At 39.5% G+C, this 25805-nt stretch overlaps 3 protein-coding genes across 5 annotated transcripts in view; all 3 read right to left on the reverse strand.

Annotated features, from left to right (window-relative positions):
- LOC121896989 (septin-7-like) overlaps window positions 1–11901 on the reverse strand; it is a 58512-nt gene extending 46611 nt beyond the window's left edge. The window contains exons 1-3 of one of the 3 annotated variants that reach the window (XM_042411185.1): window positions 11831–11901; window positions 11586–11730; window positions 3313–3412 (exon numbers count right to left, since the gene is read on the reverse strand). In XM_042411185.1, the coding sequence (XP_042267119.1) occupies window positions 3313–3412; window positions 11586–11624 (139 nt within the window). In that variant the 5' untranslated portion in view covers window positions 11625–11730; window positions 11831–11901. Of the gene's footprint in view, window positions 1–3312; window positions 3413–11585 lie in introns of all 3 variants that reach the window. The other 2 variants (XM_042411186.1, XM_042411184.1) reach the window with 2 other exon arrangements.
- A 7505-nt stretch (window positions 11902–19406) lies between these two features.
- LOC121897882 (C-C motif chemokine 4-like) lies at window positions 19407–21213 on the reverse strand. The gene is given in 3 exon segments (XM_042412662.1): window positions 19407–19856; window positions 19954–20071; window positions 20905–21213. Coding segments are annotated over 3 exon segments (300 nt in total). The 5' UTR covers window positions 20972–21213; the 3' UTR covers window positions 19407–19741.
- Window positions 21214–23126: 1913 nt separating this feature from the next.
- LOC121897881 (monocyte chemotactic protein 1B-like) lies at window positions 23127–25750 on the reverse strand. The gene is made up of 3 exons (XM_042412660.1): window positions 25026–25750; window positions 24049–24166; window positions 23127–23955 (listed from the first exon to the last, which is right to left on the reverse strand). Exons 1-3 carry the CDS (start codon window positions 25090–25092, stop codon window positions 23841–23843), a joined length of 300 nt encoding a protein of 99 aa, XP_042268594.1. The 5' UTR covers window positions 25093–25750; the 3' UTR covers window positions 23127–23840.
- Between the last annotated feature and the right edge of the window lie 55 nt (window positions 25751–25805).

Consider the following 25805-nt stretch of genomic DNA (forward strand, 5'->3'; position numbering starts at 1 on the left):
CTCTTTGTGTTAATGAACTGACCGGGGTTCAGCACAGGATACATAGGATTAGATTTATGACTTTTTCAAACATTTTAATAGAGGTTGGAAGAGAGTTTAAGATTAATGTAAAAACTTAAAGAACCAAAAAAATAGCCAAATCCAGAATAAGAATGAAGAAGCAGAAATGATGAGAGGCAGAAAGAAAGAGAAGTATTATAGGAAATGATTTTTTTAAGAGTCCATGTGTGTATAGTAAAACAGACAGGATGTGAGCTATTTGAGTTTTTTACAATGCTGATGCATGAGTTTTCATCTATATAGTTTAGTTAGGAGTTTAAAGGAATAGTTCAACATTTTGGGAAATGTGCTTATTTGCTTTCTCCGTGAGAGTGAGATGAGGAGATTGATATCAATCTCATGTCTGTGCTTTAAGAACAGAGCTGCAGTCAAGATGCGGTTTACTTAGCTTAGCTAGCCTGGCTCTGTCCAAAGTTCAAAATACACCTACCAACACATGTGCAGCTCACTAATTAACATGCTGTATCTTTTGTGTTTAACCACATACACAGAACGAAATGTTAAAACAATAATTTGTGGTTTTAGGGGTAGTTACGCTGGAACTATTTCTTGATGTACAACATGTAATTGCAGTGATCTTGGATTCTTGTTGTCACAGTGAGGTTACTGACTTGATACCATTGTGCCTGTAAAGAGACTAAACCCTGTGCTCACCAACTGTATCTGGCATCCATTGCTATAGCCGGAGACGCTGTACTTATGTACTGAGTGGATGGATGAACTGTTGTTTGTGAACACAATTTGTTTATGTAATGAAAATGCCCATTGGTTTTCCACACACTGCAAACATCTGTATATGGATAGATTAGAGTGTTAATGGTCCAAAGATACAAGAGCCATGTTGACTGGACATTCTGATCCTCAAATGTATTGATAGCACGATATGAAAGAAGCTAATATTCAAGCAGAGTTACAGTTCCCAGGCTGCCAGGTTTAATATCATCCTGTGTCTGGTGACCTGCACTACAGACTTCACACAAGTACTGGGCAGGTGGATAAACTAGTGTTCTTCAAGAGACAGTTGCAGCAAGTCCTACTGTCATTTTCACATTTCTGTTTGTGTACAAAGTAAACAAAGATATGTACAATGTGTTAGTCAGTTAGCTAATGAGATTGTTGGTAGGTATTTGTGAACTTTGGACGGAGCCAGTTTCAGTCGTTATGTTAAGCTAGGCTAACCAGCTGCTATCTCCAGCACTATACTTACCACACACACATGAGATGAGACTGGTATTGATCTTTTCACATCAGTCTTGAAAGGAGAGCAAATAATTGTATTTCCCAAAATATTGAACTTTTCCTTTAAGTTGTAATTGTCTTTTCAGAGAACACAAAATCAAATAATGCACAGCGAATGTTTAATTCCATGCTGCTGCCTATAGCAGGGACGCTTATCTGGCAGATGTGGCGGTCAGACCCAGAGTCAAGACCTGATTTAAATGCAAAATATGGTAATAATTGCACAAAAACAATTTTGAGATGTCGCAATCAAATGTATCTTTTGTCATTTAACAGAGTCCTAACCCAATATTTAAGCTTATGCATGTAATACAGCTGAACACAGTGTTATGTGTATAATACAGCTACACGGTTGAAGCTCACCCCACACAGTATGTGTAAAGAAGCCAATACAATTTAGAATAGCTCCAAAGGACCTCCCCTGTACAATCCATATCTGTTCATTACAGGAACCTTTCACACAGAGAATGGTTCAATATATCAATACAACACCACATCATTTCTGCATGTTGTGTGTGTGTGTGTGTTTGTGTGTGAGTGAGTGTATGTGTCCATACAGCCAGCCAAACCCATCGTTCCAGCACTCCTCCAGCCACTTCCCTCCCTCTGTAGCCACATTCTGCAACCCAGTTCATTCATACTTGAACCGACATCCTGCTGCTCGCTTTCCAAATCAAATTACCCAAAGCACACAGATGTGTCATTGTGCGTCCCAGGTCTAGGAAGAAAGATCCCCTGGGAAACTGTGGGAATCCAGCTTTCACAAGAAATTTTTCCACACACATTCTCCGTCAGTAACAACACAGTTATAGGGGCTTTTCCCCTATCTTTCTGCAAGAGTGTAGTTCTTCAGTTTGAGACCATGATTTATTGATTTCACATTCAGATTTTGTAAATCTTTCTCTCAAACAGCCCCTGCTTGCGCTTTGATTCGCTCAGCTTCTGCTCAAACCGTATGCTTGCACTGAAATATATTGTTGCTTGCACAGATTTCCTGCTCCATTTTCAGCCCTTCTCCTGGCACTCAGGATGCTTCTGTGCGCTTGTGAAACGTCTGCTCTCAGATTTCTGCTCTGAGAGCTCCGCTTGGATTTTTTTGTGCAACAACCCTGTCAAAATCCCCCAAACAACAGAATGCCAGGTGTAGTGTTGACCAATAAAATGATGCCTGCCTCCTCGCAAGGGTGTTCACTTTACGGCTATTTATGGTGTGTGCTATACATCTACTATTATATGTAGCTATTATAGTAAAAAGTACGGGAGCTGGTGTATACATTAACTGTCTTTTTATTCCAAAAGTCATAAAGAAAACAAGGTAAGTACATTTAATAAAGCCCTGTAGGGCGGGAGAAGATGAACCCGGATAGAGAGTAACCGCCCATATGGGATGTTCTAAGAAGTAAAGCAAGCGCTCCAGCAAGGAGGCAGGCATCATTTCATTGGTCGACACTATACCTGGCATTCTATCAGCTGGGAGATATTGACAGGGTTGTTGCACAACAAATCTAAGAGCAAAGCAGAAATATCTGAGAGCAGACATTTTACAAGTGCACAAAAGCATCCTGAGTGCGAGGAGAAGGGCTGAAACTGGAGCAGGAAATCTGTGCAAGCAACACTATATCTGAGTGCAAGCATACAATTTGAGCAGAAGCAGAGCAAATCTAAGCACAAGCAGGGGCTATCGGAGTGCGAGGGCAGGGTTTGAGGGTAAGAATTACAAAATCTGAACATGAAATCAATAAATCATGCTCTCAAATTGAAAGACCACGCTCTTGAATAAAGATAGGGGGAAAAAAAACCCATACACAGTAGATGTTTTACAGCAGAGCATCACTGCTCTGCAGAAACCGCTTTTTAAATTGTCAACTCGTCATCCTGAGCAGCTGAGCGCGCTGGATGCCACACATGCTTTACTGCCTTTCAACCTGCGCTGTTGACACACATACACGCGAGGAAGAGATCGCATGCAGACGAGCAGACGCAGGTGTCTAGATGTAAATGTTTCCAACTTACCTACAACCATCAGAGTGAATTCAAAACCTCTTTTGACCGATTTCCGGTACACCTGGTTGGGGAGATTCGCAAAGCCCACATAGCCCTCCAGGTTCCGCTGCTGAAAGAAAACACACACCGACACACTTTCTGTTAAAGCAGACATCACACCAAAAAAATTAATAATGATAAAACATAAACTCTTGATCTGGAATGTGTAACTTTACCATAGAATACAAGTCAATTATAGGTCTGTAACAGCCTAAATGAGCTCCACAGAGACATACACAGTTATGTGTGCACAAAGTGACAAAAATCTTGTTTTTTGTGAACCTGCAATTAGCATTTCTGTGTCCTGCAGCAACAGAGCCCCTTTGAAGTGAAGTGCAGCTGGGATAAATACAAGAAGGGAAAAAAGGCTGTTTTAGGGGGAACAGAGGTGAGGGGAGGCAGACTCACAGAGAGAAATAACAGGCTTTCCCCACAGAGGATGGAAAGAGGAAGTGGAGTCAACACTGCCAAGCGAGGTTGTGAAAACTAACATAAGACAATAAATGAAGCTAAGGCAACAAGAACAAACAAATGCAAACATCCTACGTGTTGAATCATGTCCATCATGTCCCTCCTGTAGGACAGACGGGTCGTGGTGAAGGCAGTGGATCTCAGACCGGATCACAGCCAGGCTTCTCTCCAGCTGCTCTTTCTCTTTACCACCGAGGTATCACTTCATTCCTTCCTCCCTTCCCCATCTCCCTCTGCCTCTCTCTATCCCCCAGCCTGCTGTCATATAACCCCGCCCCCCCAATCACTGAGCACTGTCCTGCACGCTACGTGAGGCAAACACAATTGATTGCTGGGCTGCCTGCCTCTGAGCGGCCTCTCAGGCTCTGTCATGCATGGCGCTGATGGAAAACTGCAGTGCTGCGCTGAGAGCTCTGCTGATAGAGTGGGTGTACACCACCTGCACTCAAACTCCCCAATGCAGACACAGAATGGGCCTGTCCAGATTGAACATGGCCACTGAATGTTGTGAAAACATGTCTACAGCCACACTAGCAGCTCTGAGAGGCTGTACTTGAGCTAAATGCTAATAATCAGCATGCTAACATGCTCACAATGATATTGTGAGCATGTTGATTTTTGCATGTTCAATGAGTGTTTGTTTAATGCGTTAGCATGTTAACATTTGAACAAAAATACTGGACAAAATGAAATTTTGACTTGATGGTGCTAGATGGGACCATGAATATGTCAAACGTCACAGGAATCCATCCAATAGCTGTTGAGATATTTCAGTAATGAATAAAAAGTGAAGCTAAGGGTGGTGATAGAGGAAAAGTCAGGGGATCATCAAAGTCATAAGAAAACATCATCTGGGAACCATGAATGTTTGTACCAAATCTGGTACCAATCCGTCAAGTAGACGTTCAGATGTTGAGTGAAATATTTGACGTTCTGGTGTCATTGGAGGAAAAGTCCCGGGATCACCACAATGGTCAGAACAATGATTCTCAAACTTTTTCACATCAAGCACCCCTAAACTTACACAAATTAGACCATCGACACCCATTTGATGAGATTTTTGCTTTTAGATGTTTTCTTACAAAAAGTGTATGAAACCCATGACCAAAATAGTCAGACATTCTGTCATCATGTTACTTATGGATGGAATCATAGTGAAAATAAATGATTCCCCATTTTGCTGCCTGGAACTCCCATCAAAGACCACTGGCGGTCCCCGGACCCCACTTTGAGACCCACTGGATTAGAATGTATCCTCTAGGGAACTTGAATATCTGTTCCAAGGCAATCCATCTTATAGTTGTATAGATATTTCACTCCGAACCACAAATGTCAACCTCATGGTGGTGCTAGAGGGGAAGTCAGAAGTCAGATGGATTTATTCTCTGAGGAACATGAATGTCTGTATAAAATTTCATGTCAATCCATCAAATAGTTGGCCATGGCCCCACTACTGCACATGAAGCTGTAGTAAGCACTATCAAGAAGTTTTCCATCCACGCCTGTGTTTTCAGATTATTCTCTAAAAGTCTGGCATCCACAATTAAATGTCAAAACAAAACAAAAATGCTTAAATCTCTTCGTCCTGCTCTCAGTTTCAAAGTAGCTCGTAAACATCACCCAATAAAATCAAGAGTTAACTTGTGCAGCCATCACCGATACAGGTTCAGCAGAGAGTGTTTTTCTCACACATCAGCACTTTTGTGACAGTTTTGGCTGTTTGTCTCTACTTTTCTCCACTTGTAAAAACTATTCTCTGAGCAGGAATATCCAGTCAGAGACAAACAGCCCTACATCTGCCATATTATTCATTTTTTGAAAACAAAAATCCTCACATTTGAATGTTTTTTCCCCTACAAAAACATTTGTCATTTAAATTCTAAAATTAAATTTTATTTGGGCAAAATCTTTAATATCTCCAATCACAATTTATGTGAAATCAGTGTAATATTTTGCAGGAAATAGTATGAAATGGCTAAAATGGAAACAAAATAAAATCTAGAAAGAAATTCTGGTGTTGCTAGACGGGAAGTCATATACTGGTAATAAGAGGAATTTAGTACCACATTGACAGTTGTAGACCATTAAAAAGTATGTAAAGTGATCACAGACAAAATCACTGGCAGATTTTGGCAGAAGTGTTTTTACATTCTATCAAATGTTCATATCAAATGCAAATAATAGACTTAAACCCTATTCTGAATTACATACACTGATTCCAGTCCAAAGAAATGAGATGGATAGCTTCAATTCTAACATTTGTGTGCAGGAAAAGGATCTTTCCCTTAAGTCCAAAATTTCACTTGGTGATAAATACAGGCCCTGGTTTCTTGTGTACATGCAAATGTACTGACTGACAATAACAACGTGAGGCTGGGGACCATGTAGGGATAAGAATGTGAAGTCATTACAAGGGAGGAAGTTAAACACTAGAAGCTTTACAACAGAAAGGAAAATCTAGTGGAGACTTTTCAAATGGCTTCAACAGCGGGACTCTTGAAAGTTTCAAGTCTCACCCAGGGAGAGCAGACGCATATAAACATACTTTTATCTCCAGAAACAGGCCAGTGACCCAGTTTCAGTCCAAATCCATACTTAAAGAAACCTCAGACTAGTTTCCGCTCAAAGACATATCCACCTCATTATGTCATTTCATCTGGAACTTTGTGTTAAATCTTACTTTTCTTCAAAAGAGGTGGAAAAATTAAGAGCTTCTAATGAAGTGACAATTTCCCATTTCTAATCTTCTTCATATTATTTATACATAATCTGCTTTCTTTTTGGCTAGGACTCACTAAAGCCAAGCACCCATGCATGGTGGAGGAGCTGATTTTGTTGTGACAGTCAGGTTTTTGGAATCTGACAGTAGAGTAACATAAGAGGTTCTCTGACAGAGCTACATCAAATGGACACCAATCCTCCAAGAAACACAAACTTCCATACTGTATATGGACACTCCTGTCTACATATTTAGACAATGGTGTGCTTCCAACACTGTGGCCTGTTTCAACTCAACTATGCCCCCATTCATAAACTCAGCTCAATAAAGAAATGTTTTTTCCAAGTTAGGTGTGGAAGAACTTGACTTTCCTGCACAGAGACCTGACCTCAACCCCATCCAACACCTCTGGGGTGAAGTGGAACACTGACTGTGAGCCGGACGTTATCTCTCAACATCAGCTTTGGACCTCACTAATGCTCTTGTGGCTGGATGGGAGTGAATCCCCTCAGCCAGGTTCCAACATCTGGTGGACAGCTTGAAACCAGAAGAGTGGAGGCTGTTACAGCAGCAGATTAATGCCCATGAGTTTGGGGAGGCATGTTCAATGTTCAAGCGTCCACTAGGGGTGTGCCATGTTGTATCATTGATGAAAATATTGGTATAATTTTTAATATGATAGAAAAAATTCATAGTGATAATGGTAACATTCCAACTTGTTGATGTAATGACATCATATTGTTACACACAGTAATAACAAGCATGGCTGAAAACGAAAGTAACATTATTGCTACCGGCTTCACGGTGGAGGAGTTAGTTCCAAAAGGGGGAACAACTTCAGTAGAATGGAAGTGATTTGGTTACAAAATATCAGATGTACAATAAACCACAGTAATATGTGAGAAGTGCAAGAAGACTGTACCAACAAAAGAGGGCTATACAACAAACTTATTTCACCACCTCAAGCAGAAACACCTGCTTGAGTACGAGGAGAGCCAAATATTCCGCCAGGAGTATTTTGTCAAATCGTCAAGTATATCATTATCGCAGCAATGTGCTGAAATATTGTGATATTATTTTAGGGCCATATCGCCCACCCCTAGTGTCTACATACTTAGGGCAATATAGGGTATGTCATTTGAAAGTGTGCTTATCAGCACTGAGTCATAAGTCATAATAAATCACTCTTTGAGAGATTGGCCCAAGTCTTTCACAATTTCAGCTTTGAAGCTTTTTCCCAGCAACACAGAAAAGTAAAAGTTGGCTATACGCTGTACTGAAATCCTTTCTGAGGACAACCAGTGCGAAACAAATCAGCCCAACTTTAGGGGGCACTCTACCGAGACCGCGCTCCTGTCGGTTATGGAAGCACTACATTCAGCTAAAGCTGCTGGTCAGTCCTCAGCTCTATTGCTGCTAGATCTAGCAGCTGCCTTGAAACGGTCAACCACCAAATCCTCCTCCACACTCACTGAGCTTGGTATCTCAGGATCTGCTCAACACTGGTTCATGTCCAACCTCTTAGGGAGATATTTTAGAGTATCTTGGAGGGGAGATGTGTCCAAACCGCACGGCTTATCCACAGGGGTTCCTCAAGGGTCAGTGCTCGGTCCCCTTCTCTTCTCAATATACACCACCTCACTTGGTGCAATAATCCGCTCCAATGGTTTCTCATACCATTGCTATGCTGATGATACCGAGCTCTTACTGTTGTTCCCACCAGAAGACCACACAGTCTCAGCTCGGATCTCATCATGCCTTGTTTATATATTGGTACAGATGAAAAAACTCCACCTTCAACTTAACCTCTCTAAGACAAAGCTCCTTGTAATCCCAGCTAGTCCCTCTATACAACAAAACATTAGCATCCAACTCGAATCAATCCAACTCATGCCCACAAAGTCTGCTTGAAACTTGGGTGTAATGATCGATGACCAACTAACCTTTAAGGTTCACGTGGCCTCAGTCACTAGGTTGTGTCGATTTGCCCTGTATAACATCAGGAAGATCAGGCCCTACCTGTCTGAGCATACAGCACAACTCCTGGTACAGGCTCTTGTAATATCACACATTGACTAATGCAACTCTTTACTGGCAGGCTTCCGCACATGTACGTTCAAACGTCTGCAGATGATTCAAAACGCGGCGGCACATCTGGTCTTCAACCAGCCCAAAACAGCACATGTCACCCTGCTGTTCATATCCCTCCACTGGCTCCCATTTGCTGCCCACATCAAATTCAAAACCCTGACACTTGCTTACAAAACAACTAAAATAGCTTCCGCCTACCTGAACTCCCACATTCAGGTCTACACTCCCTCCTGCTCATTACACTCTGCCAATGAAAGGCGCCTGGTACCACCACCACCACAACAGGGCCGTAAGTCACTAGCCAGAATCGTCTCTTCTGCATTCCCCAGTGGTGGAACAAGTTACCAAACTCCATTCGATCAGCAGAGTCCTTCTCAATCTTTAAGAAAAGACTAAAGACCCAGCTCTTTCATGAACACCTCTATACCTGATGGACTGGAGGGAAAAAAAAGACGAAAAAAATCTACTTCTATACATTCTATGCACTCTATGCATTGTCTCTGTGCACTGCCTCTTGGCACCTACATCCTATCGGACTCAAACTTAGCTTTATGGCACTTACTCGTGTTGTTCTCTCCTGACTAGATCCCTGCTTGTGTTGTATCAGCTCACAGATGTACGTTGCTTTGGATAAAAGCACCTGCTAAATGAAACTGTAAATTGTAGTTTTGCACACACTCCAACACCACCATCACCAGTGGATATCATGGACATGCATATAGCAACAGAAAACGGGGGAATAATCTATCAGCCTCGTCAATACTCTGGTTGTATACAGCTGGCTGATTTCCACAGCAGGCGTAGCTACTCTGAACAAGCCTGAAGCACTTTCCACCACTTCCATGTTTGATCCACCCACATACAAGTTTTTTTTTGTGTGTGTGTTATATAAGGTACCACTTTTAATGGTACCACTTCCATGCAGTGGCCCTGTGAGCAGCAGAGGTAATTTAACTCACTGGGATGGTCATTTCACTATTGGGGATAACATATTAGTGGAGACAGTCAGTGTTTGGCTACAAAAGAGCTCTGTGAGTGCGCATGTGTGTGTAGGTGGGAGTCTGTCAACAAGAAGGTGCATTATGTGAGTAAAACAGTGTTTGTACAAGTGTGTGAATGTATCAACATACAGTATGAATGTTCATATGTGGATGGATAATAAAAGAAATTTGTGAATAAAACATACTCAATATGCTTGAAAAGGTCACTTTTCAGAGCTTGGTTATACCATAGTATCATGAGAATATTAATATGGCACAATAGCACTAGCATGTTGCAAAATGTATCATGATTAGGCTATATGGTTCTTTTTCACAAGAAAATGACTAACAGAGACGAACAGGCAGGGGATGTAAAAGAGGGAAGTAAAGGGGAATGAGACAGCATAGAGAAAGAGAGGAAGGCCAGTCAGTCCATACCATTCATGTTAACCCCTCCCCCAGTCCACCCAGTGGTGATAGTAGCTGCCTGGTTCACTGACATCATCTCTATTGCCAAGGCCAACCCCTGCCCCCCTCCCATGCATTCAGCAGCTGATGCCGAGGCCCCCTCACTGTTTCTATCAGCTGTTTCAAAGTTTAATTCATTACATATTCAATATTAATATCGTATGAATATTGAATCACTTAACACTGCAGAAGGAGGACAGAAATCATTAGAAAATGTTCCTGTTTAAAAACAGTGCCTGTGCAATTTCCATATTGTTATTTTTAGCATGAAGCACATTGCGCCCACTGCTCCTTCACTATCTCTTTCTCTCTGCACAGGCACATTGTGCATTATGCCAAGCAGAGTCACTGTAAATCCCCTCAGACTGTACAAACTGATACAGTATGAACACAATGTGTAATGTGTTGTGTGATGAGCAACTAGTCACTGCTAATTGTAAGTCCTAGTATAAAAAGCCCTGAACAAAGCAAGCCAAATGTGCTCAATAAACAGGGTGCTATATCTAAGTGCAGATATGTGGACAGTCAGACCAAACTACATTCAATAATCAAGCACACTGAAGACTTGCTCTCTGGTGAAGGTACATAAATGCAATTCGGGGAACAGGTTTTATTGATCATATGAAGACAGATGAAACTGCTGTGATGGCTGTGAACTACAACCAAGGGTGGCTCCTACTAAGTCGGGACTTAAGCTATATATCATCAGTTATTTACATTTACAGATAAGCAAGGCAGAAATGAATTGTGAGATATTTGAAGGCAATTCGGCACAAGAGAAATCTCATCTGGGTAATAATATTCCTGGATGTCATTCAGTTACATGCTTTGACTAGTATAATTGTCAAAGTCGGTATGAAAACACGTCTACACATGGATTCACTATAACCCATCTCTTTCCCAACTGCAACGAGCTATAAAGTTAATTGAGACCAGACCACGTACCGCTGATATGCGCCGGTCTGTGTGACGTTCAGGTAGCCAGCCTCCGTTCAAATATCTGCCATTTATAAGATAACTTTCTTTCTAGGTTAGGTCCAAATGATAAATTAAGAAAACATATTATACACCACACATTATCTAATGCAATAAAAATACAATTTAATATTATAGCTTCGCCTCCCACAATCTGATTTGTTATAATTATGTTGCACAGAGCTAACGTTAGGTAGGCGACATGATTCATTTTTAAAACGATGAAATTTACTGAATCACAGGCTGCTTAGTCGATTATTTAATGCCGAACTTATCAACAGGCTCTACAAATGTGTAAGAAGCCGTGATTGGTGTTTTGATCAAGTATATGTAGCTGTCCAGACGCAAAATATCCTAAAACCGGCAGATTCTTAAAGGAGCTTGGTGTGTGGTTCTCTCCGCTAAGAGAGGTCGGTGCCAAAAAGGGGTAAAACACACAGCGGCGGTTAGCTGAATATGGCTCAGACATTTATTCATTCACTAGGAACAACAGTGTCAACAGTTGCACATTGAGCTATTTCGAAGAGAAATGGACTTACAGCGATGCTGGGAACCGCAGTCTCTGGTCGCTCGATCATTGTACTGTGCTGTCACCACCCAGCCTGCAACGGACAGTCACCGAGGCATAAACCGATAAACGTCCAAAAGAACGACGGAGCAGAGAGAAACACGCAGCTTTCCACCCTAAAAAACCGTTGTTTTATGTAAACAAAAAGAACAAAAGTGTGTCTGAAAATGAATGAATGGGGTTAAATTTCATATGGCCGCTGACGGTTACTACTACCAGATGTAGCAGAGTGAAGAAAAATGCTCCGACGACTGTTCGTCCCAACGAGCCAAACACAAAAGAACACACTGCAACATTCGGAGGAGAGTTTCAAAATAAGACTGGAAGAAATACATATATTGTAGCATAAAGCAGTGGTTCTCAAAGTGGGGTCCTTGAGGGAGTTCCAGGGGGTCCCCAGCAAAAAGGGGAATTATTTATTTTCTCTATAATTCCATCCACAAGTAACTCAATGACAGAATGCACGACTATTTTGGTTATGGGTTTTGTACACTTTTTGTGATAAAACATCTAAAAGCCAAAATCTTATCAGATGGGGGACCCTTGGACAAAATCTTCTCAAATGGGGATCCATGGTCTAATTTGTGTCAGTTTAGGGGTCATTGACATGAAAAAGTCTGAGAAACCACTGGCTTAGGCAGTTTCTGTCTGCTGGTTTATGGTGTTCTGTTCATACCTTGAACCAAGTTCAGTTGGTGGTTTATTGTTCTCGACATTGAAATATGAACACGATATCACTTAATCCAAGATAAAATGATGTTTACTGTATTTTGTTAGCATGTAACAACTAAGACCGTAGATGTTGACAATGTGATAAAAAAAGTTGTTGTCTAAAATATAAACGTGTTCACTTGTCAGCACAGTAATAGAGGCAATAAATCAGTTTAGCTTCAAATATGGACAGAAAATCCTCTTCTGGCAAAATACAATGATAACTGACATTGGTGGTGACGCATAGGGATACAGGCTCTTATTGTGAAAGTTACCACCTCTATTTCCCAGTCTGCTTCTGACTGGCTGCTAACTTGATGTACCTGCAGGGAACCTGAATCCGCCTCCCTAGTGGTCAAACACGGATGTGAATAGCCTCTGATCGTGTGTGTGTGTGTGTGTGTGTGTGTGTGTGTGTGTGTGTGTGTGTGTGTGTGTGTGTCTGTGTGGCCTTAAACTAAATGTAGTTACGCTCTCTAGTGGCAAAGAAAGGAAGTGCCATCAGGTTACAACGACATTCCAGCGATTTCTTTCTCCAACCACCTCATATTCATTATATAATCCATGTATTCACTCCAAACATACTGTATCTACTTCTGATGATTGATCTGGATTTTTTCCCCCATACGTTACATTTATTCACACTTGTTAAGGGTACATACTATGTATAACTTCCTACCTTTGATTTGTCTGTATATATATATATATATATATATATTCTGATCATCCGTATCCTGGTCCTGGCCACTAACTTTCTAAATTTCTTATCTCAACTTAATTATTAAACGTTTCCACCCTGTACTGTCCTTTACAAATGACAGTATGTGACCAATGTCAAATAATAAAATATATTTACATGTGTGAAATATATATACATATTTGTAAAAAATACAAAACTGGTCAAAATTGAATCTTTAAATACATTCTAAAATGTATTTCAAACATGTATGGGAATGTATATTTTCAATATGGGTGTATTAAATAAAATGAAAATATGTAAATTTGTTTTAAAGATATTCTGATCTGTGTAACCTCTGTATGAGGTGACATATACAATATGTAGTGTATTATAAAGACTGAAAAGAGTCACAGTGATCAGAGTAACACTATGAGCCATATGCTCTGTATTTGGCCATCACACAAACTAATAATAGGCCAGATTTGGACTTCCCTCCAAATCCAGCGGCATCAACGGAAGTTGGCGTGGACAGAGTCAATAGCAACTTCTTCCTCATGAACAGGGAAAAGGAGTGGTTGTGCAGTGATGCAATGCAGAGCTGCCACAGGGTCTTGGTTTACCCGCTCCGTTTGCCCTTTTGACTAAGGGTGGTACCCGATGGAAAGGCTGGCGGTGGCCCCCAGAACCCAACAGAAGGCCTTCCAGACATGGGATGAGAACCACAGACCCCGATTAGATTAGATTAGATTATTTTTATTTGAAACATGTTAAAATAAGAAAATAAAATATATAGGCAGTGAAACAAAACAAAACAAAAATAACAGCAAACGTTCAGTAAGCAACACAAATAATAACCTTTCAATGTTCGAAAAGGGCATAGTATGAAGTAAAGAACTTTTCTAGTCCTACCCCTTTTTTATATGTACTTTATCAATCAAACCAAAGCCAAAAAACATTCAAAACAACACAAGAGAATAAATATAACTTGCATAGAAACAATAACAACAAACAAAAACAACACAAGTCAAAAAGACACTCTGTACGTAATCATATTATTCCAGTCCACCTCTTTGTTCATTCATTCTATATCTGTTCAATATGTTATTTTTAAAGATTTGTTTAAACTTACTTAATGTTCTACATGTTTTCATTTCTTCACTACAGTTGTTCCATAGATTAACTCTTTTTGAACATACATATTCCTCTGAAATCATATTTACTTTCCTTCATTTGAAACAACCTTTGGATACTGTTTGGTAACTGCTGATTTTTAACTCTGTCCATGATTTGAATAGTTTTGAAGTCAACCAGGTCCTTAAATTTTAGTGCATTTAGTTTGATGAAGAGTGGGTTTGTTGGTTCTCTTTTTTTTTTAAAAAGAGCCATAAGAATCGTATTCTTATGGCTCTTTTTTGGAGGATGAAGATTGGATCTGTGCTTGTCTTGTATGTGTTCCCCCACACTTCCACACATTAGGTAATGTATGGGAGTATGAACGAACAGTACAAGGTGTATAGTGATGGTTGATTTAGGAGATCTTTGACTTTATATAATATTGCAATTGACTTTGATATTTTTGATTTAATATAATGTATGTGTGGCTTCCAACATAATCTATTGTCTATTATTACTCCAAGAAATTTGATTTCAGACACTCTTTCAATTTGTACATCATATATCATGAGTTTCTTGCATGCATTAGTTGATTCAATTCCCAAATATAAATTTTGTTTTGCTTAAATTTAGTGTTAGTTTATTTGAATCAAACCAATTCTTCAGTTTCTTCAATTCATTTCCTACTGTATCCACAAGTTATCCCCACAGCAGAGTAAATTTGTGTCGTCTGCAAATAAAATTGTATTTGGTGTTCTTGAAACCTCACATATATTATGAATGTACAAAATAAACAGCAATGGTCCCAACACTGAACCTTGGGGAACCCCACACTTAACCTTCAGTTCAGTTTAGTTGTGATTTAACATGATTAATTTGCACATATTGATTACTATTCTCTTGGTAACTGGTAACCAAGAGAGTACTACTCCTCTGATTCCATATTTTTGAAGTTTCATTAATAAGTCATGGTCATCCGCATCAAATGCTTTTTTTCAGATTTAGGAATACTCCTACAGCATATTCTTTATTTTCTATAGCAGTTGTTATCTCCTCCACAAATTCCATGAGTGCATATGAAGTAGTCCCATTGTTTCTAAATCCATATTGTTGATCACACAGTGTATTATGTTTTATGATAAAGTTGTCTAATCTTGAATAGAAATTTTTTTCCCAGAATATTAGAGAATTGTGAAAGCAAAGAAACTGGTCTGTAATTTGAGAGTATGTGTCTATCTCCAGCCTTATATATGGGCATGACTTTAGCTGTTTTCATTTTACTTGGAAAAACACCAGTTTTCAGATATTGATTGTATATATATATGTTATGGGTTTCACCACACAGTCACTTATACTTTTGACCAACGACATATCAATGTCATTCCTGTCTGTACACTTCTTGCTCCTTTAACAATGTCAATAATTCTTTTTCATCTGTTCCCTTTAGAAACATTGATTCCTTTACATGTACATTTTTACTTTCCACTTCATTTCCACTGATAGTGTTTGCAATCTCCCCTACCAAACCAGGACCAACACCAACAAAAAATTCATTAAATTCATTTGCAACTAAGGTCATATCATTAATAGTTTTATTGGTCTTGGTTAGGAAGTGGTTTGGGTATCTTGTTTTCCCAGTTCTATTTCTATAATGTTACTCAGTACTTTCCATATATTTTTTATGTTATTTTTGTTGTCCTCCAGTAAATTACTGTATTAATCCCTTTTACTGCTTCTCATAATTCTTGTCAGTTTGTTTTTATGTCTTATATTTGTGTACCGCTTCTTTTGTTCTCTTCTTTAAAAAATCTTTATATAATAAAACTTTCTTCTTACATGCGTTTATTATCCCCTTAGTTAGCCAAGGCTTTGCAGCAGCTTTCTGTTTTACTACTGTCTTTACTAGAGGACTGTTTTTTTCATAAAGAGCAGTTGTTATGGACAAAAATGTGTTATATGCTTCATCTACATCTTCCACATCGACTTTGTTCCAGTCTTGTATGATCAGATCTTTAAAAAAAAAAAATTGCCCCCTCTGTTTTTCGTCTAATTATTTTGTAAGTTGTCACATCTTTATTTGTCCTTGTACAGCTCTGAATGACCGCAAACACTGGCAGATGGTCACTTGTGTCATTTATGATTAGTCCACTTATTACTTTACTTACAATTACATTAGTAAATATATTATCAATTAGTGTAGCACTGTGTGTTGTTATTCTGGTTGGGCGTGTAATTGATGTGTATAGACTCATACTGTACATTGAATTGATGAGTTCATATTGTGTTTGAGTGGATTGAACAAATCAATATTGAGGTCCCCACAAACAAAAAGCATTTTCTTGTTATTTATGTTCTCATACATTCCAAACAGCTTATCCCTAAATCTATCAATACATGATCCTGGAGTTCTGTATACACAACTTATTAGTATGATTTTTGATTTCTCTATTTCTATTTCCACCATGGTGCATTCCATGATATTGTCTACTACTTGTGACATGCTTTTCATAGATTTACTTTTATAGTTTTTGTCGATGTATAAGGCAACTCCTCCTCCCTTTTTTTGATTTCTATTTGTAAAATGCATCTAATATTCCTCTATGTCAACCATGGCAGTTTGTTCCTCGTTAAGCCAAGTCTCAGAGATTGCTATTGCAGTGAATTGCCTGTTCAGTTGTGTTAGACAATGTTTAATCTTAGAAAGGTTTGAATTCAGGCTTCAGGCTAAATTTCTATTTGGTCGCTAATTTCTTCTCTGATGGTTAAATGTCTCTCTGTGGCTGTTGTGTAAATTCATCTCCTCAACAAGAATGCAGTAGAGATCATATAATGTGCAGTAAGTAGTTTGGCTGGACACTGAAGCAGTTGAAGAGTTACAGTGAGCTGTCTGGACTAACATGGAAAGAGCCTGATTTGTTTGAATTGATCCAGTTTTTATGTTAATTGAGTGGTTGTTCAGTCACCTGTTGATGTTGTGTGATTTATGAATGAGTGTGCAGGAGGTCTGGCTGCTTGCTTGTGAGAATTTCTTCATTGTTCATTTTTTAAACTCTTTAAAGGAGCAGCCTTTAAAGACATTTAGAGGGGTTAAATTAAAGCCATTTAGCCATTTAGTGAATGACATATTAAATTGTCCCCCCTCTGATTTCATTAGGTGGGGGGACAATGATATACTATGATGCAGTTTGTTCTAAGATTCCATGTTACATTCTGTTTGAATATGGTTGCTATAATTCAACAGGTTATGCTATAAATTATGTTGGTGTTTTAAAATCTTGTTCCATGTGCCCCTTTTTAACTTTGAGCACCTGCCCCTCTAAAGGTCTCTGTACGGCCCTGCATTTGAACATAAAAACATAGCATAACTTGAATATAAGAAAGTTATGCTATAAACTAATAAAGTTACTACTGTTGGCTGTAGTTGTGTGAGCAGGGATGCATTTCTTGGGCCTAAAGTTTGTGATGACAGTAATCAGTGACACCGGGTTAATAGATGGACTACTGTCAGGGGTCCGAACCGCAAATATGAGTAGTATGAGACTCATAGAAAGATTTTGTCCTTGAAAATAAAGCAAATGCAAAATAACAGCTTGAGAAAATGTTTCCAGCTTATTTGCAGTCTCCAGTGTTTCTTTGTATGTCTTCACCTCTTAATAATAATAATAATAATAATAATAATAATAATAATAATAATAATAATAATAATAATAATAATAATAACAATAATAATAACAATAATAACAATAACAATAATAATAATAATAATAGCACCAATGACATTAAGTATAGCACCTTTCACAGAAATTAAATTCACAAAGTGCTTCACAGGAATAAAGTTAAAAATAAGACCATAAAAACATACATACAATAAAAACATATGCCACAAGTTAAAATTAACATAAAAAACAAAACACAGGCAGCAAGGTACCTCAAGAAGAAACATATGAACAAATGATCATTACACATCACACACAACTCAAGATGACACAAAAGCCAATTTAAAAAGATGGGTCTTCAACTGTTTTTTTAAAAGCTTCTATAGAGACTGCTGACCATATATATACAGGATGAGAGTTCCATAGTGTTGGAGCCACAAATGCAAAGGCACGGTCACCTTTAGTTTTCAACCAAGAGCGAGGGACAGCCAATAGGTCCTGGTTGGATGACCTAAGTGACCTACTGGCAATGTAGGGATGGATAAGATCCATGATGTACTCAGATGCCTGTCCATGCAGGGCTCTACACGTAATGACAAGGACCTTGAAATGAATCCTAAAACAAATGGGAAGCCAATGCAAAGACCTTAAAATAGGAGTGATATGAGTCATCCTGCTGGACCTGGTTAACAGCCTTGCAGCAGCATTTTGGACCATTTGTAGCCAGTTCAGAGATGCTTTGCTGAGACAAGTTGAGATGGAATTACAATAGTCCAGATGGGATGACATGAAAGCATGAATGATCATTTCGAATTTCCGGTTGTGATACGATGGACTTGAGTTTTGCGATATATTTGGTAAATGGAAGAAACATGTACGGGTCAGTGATTTAATATGCTGATCAAAATGCATAGCCTGGTCAAATATGACACCAAGATTTCTTAAGTTTGACCTGACAGCTGATGAAAGGGACCCAATACTCTTAGCTACCTGGGGAGCTATACTGTCAGAAGCAATGATGACAACCTCTGTCTTGTCAGTATTAAGTTGTAAGAAGTTGTTTGACATCCAGTCCTTAATAGCAGTCAGACAGTTGTGCAGCACAGACACTTTATCGGGGTTATCAGACTTAAAAGATACATAGAGCTGAATATTGTCACTGTAACAGTGATAGGAAACATCACTAAATTTGCTGATACCTGACCTAGGGGGAGTATATATAAAGCAAAGAGTATAGGACCCAAAACGGAACCTTGAGGCACACCACAGGAAAGAGAAGCACTTTCGGACGTGTAAGGACCAAGAGACAGAAAAACTCCTATCTGTGAGGTAGGAGGAGAACCGGTCCAGTTTAAAACATGACTGTAAATACAAACATCATATGTATAAAAAACAAGACACAGAACTGTCAGTGGTTCAGTCTAGAAATAGTGGTGTAGCCAATAGCTTATACTCTACTGATGAAACCAAGTGGAGTTGGGAGGCTTTGTTCTTCTACAGCAAATGTAGTTTCTGTAAGTCAATTCAAATTACAACAGTAGCTCACAGTGTTGATGGTCTGACTTTGAGTGTTGTATTAATACCATAAGCAAAACATACTTTTTGTATAATAAAATACACTACATTTCTCTACCTAATAAAATGTAGAAAATATGATGGAAATGTCACAATTATAAAAATGGCATCTTAACAACATTGTGTGTATATAAATACAACTTATCTCAGCAAATCTTATCAGAGCATGTTACAAGATATAAGAATATTTTGTATATATTTTGCACATAGATAGACAGAGAGCTGCTGTTTAGCTTATGATTATCCACCTGCAGATGTTACAGTGGGGATAGTAACATATTTGCATTTAACACCTCTTACTTGAAAAGTTATAGTTTGAAAAGCTGCAGTATTATTCCACATTAACCAGCCAGATTTTGTTCACCGGAGGCTCTGATAGTGGTGTTGCCACGGTTACAGGTTGGATGACTCCCCTGGGACAAGTTTGGCATTCAGGTGGCTGATGAGCTCCTTCACCCAAGGAGCTGATGGTCTGACACACAGCTGACGACCTGCCTCTGTCTTCAGCCTGAACATACAAATAAACAAGACAGTGGGTCAGGTTGAGTTCATTCTGGTGAAGATACAGTGATTGGCAATATATTTCTCTATGGTTGTGTACTTACAACACAGCAGGGTTGGAGCACTGCTTGCTGGTCCTGATGTAGCTGACCACTCGGCTTTTAGGCATGGGATTCTAATTGAAACGAAAGCAGCATTTCCTTGGACCAGAACCGCGCAAACCTGCAAACACACAGCTGTGAATGAACAACTCAGCAACATACGACAAACACGCAGTCACATGCATCATCACAGTCACAGACGTCATCTGTTGGTCCCTTTTCATTTGTTCCCTTTTCCATTTCCTTTGGGCCTGCAGGAAGCTATATTGATGCTATTTTTTGATTGAAGAGATTGTGCTATTGTTCAGTTGTTCCACTGTGATACGGAAAAACTCTTGATGTGTGTTATTGTTATTTAGATTGATAAAACACAGCTTCAGGTAATGTATTCACACTCTTTCAGCAGTGTTTTGGTTTTTAACAACTCCATATCCACTAAATGTTCCACTATGTTCATTCTTCAAAAAGATATTCGCTCATTTAGTGTTTTGATAATGGTGGTGGAGAGCACTGTCTAACATGTCGGTCCAAAATCGACATGTTAGACAGTCGACAGTGACTGTGAAGGCCATAGCATATGATTCACATCATTTTCATACTCATCAAACCATTCAGTGACCCCTCGTTCCCTGTGAAATGGGGCATTGTCATCCTGGAAGAGACCACTCCCATCAGGATAGAAATGATTCATCATAGGATAAATGTGATCACTCAAAACAACTTTGTATTGATTTGCAATGACCCTTCCCTCTAAGGGGACAAGTGGACCCAAACCATGTCAGCAAAATGCCCCCCACAGTATAACAGAGCCACCAGATCCCCTCACTGTAGGGGTCAAGCATTCAGACCTGTATCAGTTTTTCAGAGCTTTTCATTATAAACATTTTATAATATGATACAATTCCCAGTCTCTCTCACAAACACTGAATGAACATGTTATTGTCGAGCTCTTACCTTCACTGAGAGTGACGGCTGCCAGCATCAACACAAACACAGACAGAGCGAGACGAGGAGCAGCCATCCTGAAGTATGTGTGTTTATTAACTTTACAGCGTAGCAGTAAGTGACAGTCTCAGTTGAGCTGTATCAGCCTGTTCTATGCCGCACTAGAAGCGTTATGACACGTGTCAAACTGCCTTGACGCGCCTACTCCGAACTTGTTTCGATTTTTGGAGCGTCAAATGAGGACCCAGCGACCAAAGCTGTTTTCTCTGCAGCCGAAAAAGAGAGACATAGCGTAAGTCAGCTGAGCAAAGGCGAGAGAGACAGCGTCATAGCCAGAGCGAGGAGGCGGCCGCCTCGGGGCCCACGCTCAGGAGGGGCTCCGCTGGGGACGTAGAGCGCGACCCCGTGGATGCAGCAGGAAAAGGAGAACTTAACTCTCAGCTTCTTCTATTCATCTCTATGGTAGTTCTTATCACAATGGGTGTAATCCCTCCTCCAACCACAATGTGGGTTGCAATGGCAGAGTGGCGCTGTCCGTATTTCTGCTCATTGACTCTTCGGGAACTGAAGACTGCAGAAGCAGAGATTCGAAGTTTATGACTAACTTTGCTGAAAACTTAATCCAAAATATGAGATATTTGCATCTTTTCATGTTTATGGTGAATGAACAGAGCTGTCTGCATTACTGCATGTATGAGGCCAAACTATCCAACCTCACTTTGCTGTGTGTTGAGCGGGACATAAACACTAATGAGGACAAAGTGGTTGGCAGGTTTTCCACCATGAAGGAGAGGAAGATGAAGTTTTTAAAAGGGATCATGACATGTACAACGTTTGTTAAACTGTTCGGATTATGTTGTTCTATGGAGGATGGAGAAATACACAAATGGACTAACGTTACACTAAACTACAGCAGTCTAAGCAGGGAAAACAACTGGTGAGTGAAACATCCATAATTAGTCTTTATTAACTTAAATTTTGGTTATGAAGAAATCAGTCAGAATAATAGATTCATCTGTTTAACTCCATGCTTATCTCAGCATGTATTTGAATAGGCCTTGTAGTGTTGTAGACCGCTGTGTCTATTTTATGTTTATGTTATTCCCATGTAAGAAAGACTTGGTACTGAGACAGAGCACCTGGCTTGTCGCTGTCTATTGGCGGTGGTGCTGAACCATTCATCAATAATTGTACGTAGAACACCACATGCGGTCCTCAGTGCTGAAACATTTGAACGCGGCTGGCAACCTGTTTTCTTTTTTGTTCTTCAGAACAAGCATGTCTGAAAGTGGCTTCATGGCTCAATAACAATTTGTGATTATGGATAGGATATAGCCTATCAGCTATTTTACAGCTGTGAATTTTAAAATATTTTAGAAGGGCCCTTAAGAATGCTCTGCCCCTGGCGGCAGTGGTCGAGTAAGGAGAGCGAGCGGTAGTGAGAACAAAACCTCTGAATGAGAGAAATAAAACATTATATACTGATTATTTCATGGCTGTCAGGTTTTAAAACACAAATAAATAACCATTAAACAGTCAACAGATGATTTACTGTGGACACAGACGCTCCTAGTTTCAGTTTCATTTCCTCCTCTGCATTTCTCCTTTTCATTCATTTATTACATCCAACTAATGCAGCGATTAATACAAACAACAATCTGATGTCTGCAGTGCGCCATAAGAGCATCAATTGACGTCAGATGACGCGCGTTAATTATCACTTTTAATGCGTTTGGGCCTTTAAGCTGTAAGAAGTTGTTTGACATCCAGTCCTTAATAGCAGTCAGACAGTTGTGCAGCACAGACACTTTATCGGGGTTATCAGACTTAAAAGATACATAGAGCTGAATATTGTCAGTATAACAGTGATAGGAAACATCACTAAATTTGCTGATAACCTGACCTAGGGGGAGTATATATAAAGCAAAGAGTATAGGACGCAAAACGGAACCTTGAGGCACACCACAGGAAAGAGAAGCACTTTCTGATGTGTAAGGACCAAGAGACAGAAAAACTCCTATCTGTGAGGTAGGAGGAGAACCGGTCCAGGGCACTCCATGAGACACCCACACATGGCCTGAGAACATTGCCTCTCAGGCAGTTCTGCTTCCACACTCTAGTTTATGTAACATTAAAAAGGGAACCAACACCTAGATTGTTAAATAAATAACAGCTATAATTAGAAACTAGACCTTTGGCAAGAAGAGAGAGAACCACACAGAACCAAACTCTGACATGTTGTCTTGCTTTAATTCAATGATTAGTAGCATAAGCATAGAGAAATAAATAACTGTCAAATTGGTTACATATCCTTACAGGTAACTGAGTTTAAAACATGACTGTAAATACAAACATCATATGTATAAAAAACAAGACACAGAACTGTCAGTGGTTCAGTCTAGAAATAGTGGTGTAGCCAATAGCTTATACTCTACTGATGAAACCAAGTGGAGTTGGGAGGCTTTGTTCTTCTACAGCAAATGTAGTTTCTGTAAGTCAATTCAAATTACAACAGTAGCTCACAGTGTTGACGGTCTGACTTTGAGTGTTGTATTAATACCATAAGAAAAACATACTTTTTGTATAATAAAATACACTACATTTCTCTACCTAATAAAATGTAGAAAATATGATGGAAATGTCACAGTTATAAAAATGGCATCTTAACAACATTGTATGTATATAAATACAACTTATCTCAGCAAATCTTATCAGAGCATGTTACAAGATATAAGAATATTTTGTATATATTTTGCACATAGATAGACAGAGAGCTGCTGTTTAGCTTATGATTATCCACCTGCAGATGTTACAGTGGGGATAGTAACATATTTGCATTTAACACCTCTTACTTGAAAAGTTATAGTTTGAAAAGCTGCAGTATTATTCCACATTAACCTGCCAGATTTTGTTCACTGGAGGCTCTGATAGTGGTGTTGCCACGGTTACAGGTTGGATGTCTCCCCTGGGACAAGTTTGGCATCCAGGTGGCTGATGAGCTCCTTCACCCAAGGAGCTGATGGTCTGACACACAGCTGACGACCTGCCTCTGTCTTCAGCCTGAACATACAAATGAACAAGTGGGTCAGGTTGAGTTCATTCAGGTGCAGATACAGTGATTGGCAATATATTTCTCTATGGTTGTTTACTTACAACACAGCAGGGATGGAGCACTGCTGGCTGGTCCTGGTGTAGCTGACCACTCGGCCTTTAGGCACTGGTTTCTCATTGAAACGAAAGCAGCATTTCTTTGGACCAGAACCGCGCAAACCTGCAAACACACAGCTGTGAATGAACAACTCAGCAACATACAACAAACACGCAATCATATGCATCATCACAGTCACAGACATCGTCACAGTCACAGACGTCATCTGTTGGTCCCTTTTCTCTTGTTCCCTTTTTCCATTTCCTTTGGGCCTGCAGGAAGCTAAATTTGATGCCATTTTTTGATCAAAGAGATTGTGCTATTGTTCAGTTGTTCCATTGTGATACAGAAAAACTCTTGATGTGTGTTACTGTTATTTAGATAAACACAGCTTCAGGTAATGTATTCACACTCTTTTAGCAGTGTTTTGGTTTTTAACAACTCCATATCCACTAAATGTTCCACTATGTTCATTCTTCAAAAAGATATTCCCTCATTTAGTGTTTTGACGATGGTGGTGGAGAGCACTGTCTAACATGTCGGTCCAAAATCTCCCATAAGTGTTTAACTGGGTTGAGATCTGCTGAATGTGAAGGCCATAGCATATGATTCACATCATTTTCATACTCATCAAACCATTCAGTGACCCCTCGTTCCCTGTGAATTGGGACATTGTCATCCTGGAAGAGACCACTCCCATCAGGATAGAAATGATTCATCATAGGATAAACGTGATCACTCAAAACAACTTTGCATTGATTTGCAGTGACCCTTCCCTCTAAGGGGACAAGTGGACCCAAACCATGTCAGCAAAATGCCCTCCACAGCATGACAGAGCCACCAGATCCCCTCACTGTAGGGGTCAAGCATTCAGACCTGTACCAGTTTTTCAGAGCTTTTGATTATAAACGTTTTAAAATATGATACAATTCCCGGTCTCTCTCACAAACACTGAATGAACATGTTATTGTCGAGCTCTTACCTTCACTGAGAGTGACGGCTGCCAGCATCAGCACAAACACAGACAGAGCGAGACGAGGAGCAGCCATCCTGAAGTATGTGTGTTTATTCCCTTTACAGCGTAGCAGTAAGTTATAGTCTCAGTTGAGCTGTATCAGCCTGTTCTCTCTGCTGTGTGGACTTGTACTCCATCTACATCAACCTTATATACAGGAGCAGAGAAGCCAAGGGAAGACCCCTGGATCAGCCTTCGGAAATTTACTGACGTGTTGGTGCTTACCAGTGGAAGTTTCTCATGTGTGGGTTTTTACTGTGTGTGTGTCCATCACTTCCTTAAACATCCACTGATAAACCGTGCGATTAATTTTAATAGAAAGTGGAAGTGATAGTTTTTTTTGTGTGGGCCTATTGCTAGTGTGATTGTGACTGAAACTAAATGTGTACATATTTTCAGTTGTCTCTCTCACTTCCTACAGTATGTCACAACTACTGGTGATTTTCTGACATCATGGACTTTTTACACTCTAGATGTTTGAAAGCAGCAGCATTATGGTTGACCATAAATTTCAGTTATGAACTGCATGAATAAACCTGCTAAACGGACAGAAAAGTTACGAAAACCACATATGCAAAGTTAAATGATGAGTAATTGCTTTACAGTCAGTATGCAATGATGTGTAACCACAGACAGATGAAATAGAGCAGGTATATGAATCTAATGTAATTAATATTGTTGGGTCGTGGCTACAAGTTTGGCTATCAGCAATAATTAACGATTATCAAAGATAAAGGGTAAAATTAA

This window comes from Thunnus maccoyii, chromosome 5 (assembly GCF_910596095.1).
Source record: "Thunnus maccoyii chromosome 5, fThuMac1.1, whole genome shotgun sequence".
NCBI classification, from domain to species: Eukaryota; Metazoa; Chordata; class Actinopteri; order Scombriformes; family Scombridae; genus Thunnus; species Thunnus maccoyii.